Source organism: Tupaia chinensis, unplaced genomic scaffold, assembly GCF_000334495.1.
Source record: "Tupaia chinensis unplaced genomic scaffold, TupChi_1.0 Scaffold149964_2, whole genome shotgun sequence".
NCBI classification, from domain to species: Eukaryota; Metazoa; Chordata; class Mammalia; order Scandentia; family Tupaiidae; genus Tupaia; species Tupaia belangeri.
This window is the reverse complement of record NW_006209806.1, coordinates 2306153-2312121: the sequence shown is the minus strand read 5'-3', so window position 1 is coordinate 2312121 and position 5969 is coordinate 2306153. Positions and strand designations below refer to the sequence as shown.

At 54.9% G+C, this 5969-nt stretch overlaps 1 protein-coding gene across 2 annotated transcripts in view; it reads left to right on the top strand.

Annotated features, from left to right (window-relative positions):
• ARRDC5 (arrestin domain containing 5) overlaps positions 1-5969 on the top strand; it is a 10257-nt gene that overhangs the window by 2910 nt on the left and 1378 nt on the right. For both annotated transcript variants that reach the window (XM_006171803.1, XM_006171802.1), the window contains exon 2: positions 61-266. In XM_006171803.1, coding sequence (XP_006171865.1) covers positions 61-266 — 206 coding nt within the window. The remainder of the gene's footprint in view (positions 1-60; positions 267-5969) is intronic.

Sequence of the window (5969 nt, the reverse complement as noted above, 5' to 3'; positions counted from 1 at the left end):
GGGGGGGGGGGGGGGGGAGATTCTAGAACCTTCTGATGGGTCGGTGTGTTTTGCTTTCAGATAATTGGTTAAGTGCAGGCAGCCACATCTTTGACTTCCGTTTCAACTTACCTCCCAGGCTCCCTTCGACCTTCAGCAGCAAAGTCGGCCACGTCTCTTACCACGTGCAAGCCTCCTGCATGGGCCGGGAGCACGTCTTAGGGAGGAAGAGGGCACACCTGCTGGTCCAAGGGACTTCGGACTTCCACAGAGAACACTCGCTCCAGGTAACGCGGGAAAGGAAGGAGGGGCGGGGCGGGGAAGGCGCCTCCCCAGGCCCGGTGACCTCACCAAAGCTGAGCCAGAGGCCAACATGGCAGGGGAGTGGTGAAGGCGCAGGACTCCCACGTGGCTGACCGCAGTTCAACTCCCACACCTGGTGGCTTGCTTTCTAACCTTCCCACACTCTCGCTCTCTCTGGTCGACTCAATAATAATAATTAATTTAATAACGTTACATAAATAATCTGGGTGTTTTTAGAGAGAGATTTTTGCTATAGGGCACGTGCGCTAGCCAGAGAGAAAGAAAGCATCCCCCTCCCCAGGATGGATGGCCACGCCACGGTCCCTTTTCCTCCATTCTCATCTTGGGATTTGGGGTGCACATCCACACCCACCTGGCATTGGGGGCTTTTGTTTTGTTTTGTTTTAACTTAAAATAATTATTTATGTATTCATTCATTTATTTTTAATTTGACCAGAGAGAGAGAGAGAGAGAGAAAGTGAGAAAGCCAGCCGCCAGGTCTGGAACTTGAACCATGGTTGGCCATGTGGGAGTGTCCAGCACCTTAGCCATCATGCCACCTGCTGGTCCCTGTCCTGACATTGAGTTTTCTTTTCTTTTATTAAAGAATTATTTATTTAATTTTATTTAACCAGAGAGGGACAGAGAACAAGAAAGGGAGAGAGGAGAAAGTGAGAAAGCAAGCTGCCAGGTCCAGGACTCAGCTGTGGTCAGCCACGTGGGGCGCAGCGCCCCTAACCACACACCACCTGCCGGCCCCAAATAAGTAATTGTTAAAAAAAAAAAGTGAGTCGGGGGGCCAGCAGGTGACATAGTGATTAAAGCGCTGGACTGCCACATGGCCGACCGCGGTTCGAGTCCCAGACCTGATGGCTTGAAATGACATGGGCCACATGTGTGTGCGTGCCCAAGATCCCGGGAGGACAGTGAAGAAGGGCTTGTAGCATTGTTGACCTCCCTGGGGTCAAAGTGAGAGAGTGACTTCTCACTTTCCCTCTCCCCCTCTCTCTCTGTCTCTCTCTCTGGAGAGTGCACACGCCCCATGACAAAAACCTAAAAAAAAGGAAAGGGGAGTTGTCAGAATCCAAGGGGCGGGCAACAGCCATGGGTGTCATCGCTAAGGCGGCCGATCCCACCTGGCCACTGCGCAGTTCGAGTCCCAGCCCCTGAGCGTGAGGAACACCCTGGAACAGGTGCGTGCCCAAAATGCCCAAGGGAGGGAGAATGGAGGAGAGGGGTGGTGACAGGGCCATCCCCCTGGAAGTCGCTTTGCTTTCTCACTTTCCCTCGCTAGCGCATGCACCCTCCGGCAACATTTTAAAAAGAAAGGCGATTTTACCCCGCAGGGAGCCCTCGGCAATGTCTGGGGGCCACATCTGGCTGTCACAGCCATCCAGAGTAGGACCGGCACCGGTGTCTGGAGCCCGGGATGCTGTGACATCCTTCGGGGCAGACGGCGGCCTCCTATAGCCTCACCAGCCAACAGGGCCTGGCCTAAGAAACAGAGGAGAGGGTCAGCAGGTGACGTGGAGGTTAAGGTGCTGGATCCCACATCGCCGACTGCATAGTTCAAGTCCCAGTCCCGGCAGCTTGAAAATCATGCCAGGTGTGTGCGTGCGTGCCCAGGATCCCGAGAGGAGAATGGGGGAGGAGGCACTGCAGCGCGGCCATCCCCCCGCGGGGGATTCCTCCCTCTCCCTCTGTTTCTGATGAGTACACAGGCACAACAGCAACAAAAACGAAAGGGGGAGAGGGAACCAGCAGTTGGCGTAATGGCTATGTCTCTGGACTCCCACGTAGTTGACCGCGGTTCGTGTCCTGGACCCGGTGGCTTAAAACTCACGCCGGGCGCATGTCTGTGCGTGCCCAAGATCCCGAGAGGAGAACGGAGGAGAAGGGATTGTGGTGTGGCCATCCCCCCCTGGGGGGTGATTTCTTGCTTTCTGTCTCTGTCTCTCTGGCGAGCGCACGCGCCCTATAGTGGAAAAAAAAAAAAACCTCTCCAGAAAAAAAAGAAAGAGGGAGAGAGAGAGAGAGAGAAGAAAAAAAAATAAAGGAAAACAGAGAGAAGGGTAGTTATGTCTCTCACCACTCCTGGCGGCGTCTGAGGGTATCTCTGAGGGCCAGGACTGAGGGTGCTCCTGGCACAGCATAGGCGGGGCCGGGGCGCCCAGCACCTGCAGGGCCCACAGAGAGCCATAGGGCACCAGCATCCATGTGTCTGGGGGAGGCCCTGTGGTAAGTCGAGGCCCCGCGCTGACGCCCTGGTGGACACCTGGTGGCTCCCCAGAGCCTGTGTGGACACGACCCCTAAGAAGTCGGGGGAGGGGGAGCGCCTCTGTCCCCAGAGAAGGGAGGCCCGAGCAACACGGGCCCCTTCCTGAGACCAGGTGCAGAGGCGGAAGTGAGCGGTTGGAACCACACAGGGCCGCTTTGCCTCACTTCCCTGGGGAGCCACTTGTCACTGGACAGCTGGGGCATGACAAATGTCAGAGGATCCACTTTTTTTTTAGTTTGTTTTTAGTTTTTTTTTGCCATTGGGCATGTGCACTCACCAGGGAGAGACGGAGTGAGGGAAAGTGACCCATCGCTCCCCGGGGCACGGCCACGCTGCAGCCCTTTCTCCTCCATTCTCCTGCCGGGATTTCGGGCACGCACGCGCACACGCCCTCCGTGAGTTCGAAGCCTCTGGGTCAGCGGTCAGCCATGCGAGTCCGGCCCCTTAACCACCACGCCACCTGCTGGTCTCAAGAGGGCCTGCATTTCAGTTTTCAAGGTCCAGGGTAAATTCTCAGTAGCCCAACCTGGGCCACAGTGGTGCCTGCCACTAAGGTGTCGCACTTCCCAAGGGAAGCCACAGCCCTCCTCCCCCTGCAGCCCTCCATGGCTCCCACCTTCTGGGATAAAACACAAGTCCTGCCCACAGCCCACAGGGCCCTGCCCACCCTGCCCACCCTCTCCCTCTCCCTCCCTGCCCTCTCTGCTCTCGCTCACTCCACCCCAGCCACCCAGGCCCCCAGCTGCTCCACCCACACACCAGGCACCGGCCCTGCCCCAGGGCCCCGGGACACTCTGGATGTTCCTTCAGAAGCTGCACCTTCACTGACCCACATTCCTGATGGACAGACTCCACAACCCCAGAGAAGACAGTTTGGCCAGACCTTGCAAAACTAAGATACATGTGTGCTTGGCCTGGCCAGCTTCCTTCCAGAAACGTCTCCTGCAGACGGTTTTTCAGACAAGACCTCTCGAAGCACTGCCGTAATGGCGGAAACTGCAAACCCCTAAATGTAGGTCAGTAGACAGGCTGTTACAGGACATGAGGGCCAGCGGGGGGCGCAGAGCTGAGAGTGCCGGGCCCCACACGGCGGACCGCGGTTTAAGGTCTGGACCCAGGACTTGAAACTCCCACCCGGCGCGTGTGCGTGCGTGCCCACGATCCCGAGAGGAGAATGGAGGAGAAGGGATTGCAGCGTGGCCATCCCCCCGGGGGGGTGATTTCTCGCTTTCTGTCTCTCTGTCTCTCTCTCTTTGTCTGGTGAGCAAACGCATCCTGTAACCAAAACCAAAACCAAACAAGAAACAAAAACAAAAACCAACATATATGTGTGTGTGTGTGTGTCTGTGTGTGTGTGTGTGTGTATATTATATATATATAGAGAGAGAGACAGAGAGACAGAGAGACAGAGAGAGAGAGGGGTACCCAACAAGCTGGCCCCACGGCCTAATGGCTAAAGGAGCCGGACCCTTCATGTGATCAACTGCAGATCGAATCCCGGCCCTAGCCTTCTGAAAAACTTCCAGGACACAATTGCGTGCCCCCAATCCCAGCAGGTGGAGACCTGGAGGACTTGAACACACCCCACAGGGGATACTTTCTCTTGGTCCCTCTCCCTCCCCCTCCATGTGGGAGTCTAGCACCTTCACCACTACACTTCTGCTGGCTTTAAATTTAGTGATTTAAAAAAATAATAATTATTTATTTAATTTTATTTATTCATCATTTATTTTAATTTGACCAGAGAGAGACAGAGAAAGAGAGGGGAAGGGAGAAAGCAAGCCACCAGGTCTAGGACTTGAACCGTGGTGAGCCTTAACCACCACACCAACCGCTGGTCCCAAATTTAGTGATTTTTTTTAAGAGAGAGGTTTTCGCTATAGGGCGCATGTGCTCCCAGCAAGACGGAGGGAGACAGAGAGACAGAGAGCGAGAAATCATCCCCAGGGGGATGGCCATGCCGCAATCCCTTCTCCTCCATTCTCCTCTCGAGATCTTGGGCATGTGCACACACATATACCCCACGTGAGTTTAAGCCACCGGGTCCGGGACTCGAACCGTGGGACTCCATGAGAGTCCAGTGACATACCCATGATGCCATCTGCTGGTCGTTAAATGCCATTCAAGTTAGTGATTTCACGTGTAGGATTCCGTAGGTTTTGTGTCACACTCCCACAACTATGACCACCTCCAATTTTAGAACATTTTCACCAAAAAACAATCTTGCCTTTGAGGCCAGCAGGTGGCGTGGAAGTTGGGGCAGCTGGATCCCACATGACTGACTCGGTGGTTCAAACCCTGGACCTGCCGGCTTGAAAGTCACACGGGGCATGTGTGCGTGTGTGCCCAAAACCCTGAGAGGAGAATGGAGGAGAGGGGACTGTGGCATTGCTGTGGGCCCAGCAAAGCTCACAGGTTTGACTCTTTATGTGACCAGTTGCCTTGGCCAACCTGAGTCTGTTTGGAAGCCAGAGGCTCACCCACATGGGAGGCTCCCGGGTTCAAGCCCAGAGACCTGCCTGTGCTCGTGGACTGAGGCTAGCTGAGGCTGGGGCAGGATGGCCGCTGTGAGACCCCTTGGGGTGCTGTCTCTGTACCTCTGTAATGGAAGCAACACATGAATACGCTGAGGGAAACAAACAAGCAAACCAGAAAACACCCTATCCCGTAAATGCAATGGTGAGTCTGCCCCCAGCATCCCTGAGAACCGGGGTGCTGTGGCTGCTGTGCCTGGCCTGCAGTGGGGTCTCTGCTGGGCTCCCATAGGCACCTCTGGGTTACATCCTTCAGGATCAGGACAGGGCCACTGGCTTTGTCTTGAGTTAGGCCAGTGGGTTCCTTCACCCCCACAGGGTCCTAATGGATGTTGCCAATTTCCGCTCTTTTTTTAATTTTTTTGGAGAGGTTTTTGCTATAAGGCGCGTGCGCTCGCCAGACAGACAGAGAGAGACAGAGAGATAGAAAGCGAGAAATCACCTCCCGGGGGTATGGCCAGGCCACAATCCCTTCTCCTCCATTCTCTTCTCGGGATCTTGGGCATGCACGCACACGTGCCCGGTGTGAGTTTAAGCCAGCGGGTCCGGGACGCGAATCCTGATCAACTACGTGGGAGTCCAGCGACATAGCCATTACGCTAACTGCTGGTCCCTCTGGTGTGTTTTTCAAGCTGCCAGGGCTGGGCTTCAAAGTATGGTTGGCCACCTCAGATCTGGCACCCTTAATCACGAGCTACATAGTAGGCCCCGATTTTTCCCCCTAAATCATTTTTAAAAATTTTACCTATTGTTATTATTTTTATTAACTTGACCAGAGAAAGACAGGGAAAGTGAGAAAGCAAGCCGCCAGGTCCAGGACTCAAACCACAGTTGGCCATGTGGGAGTCCAGCGCTTTAACTGCCACATCACCCGT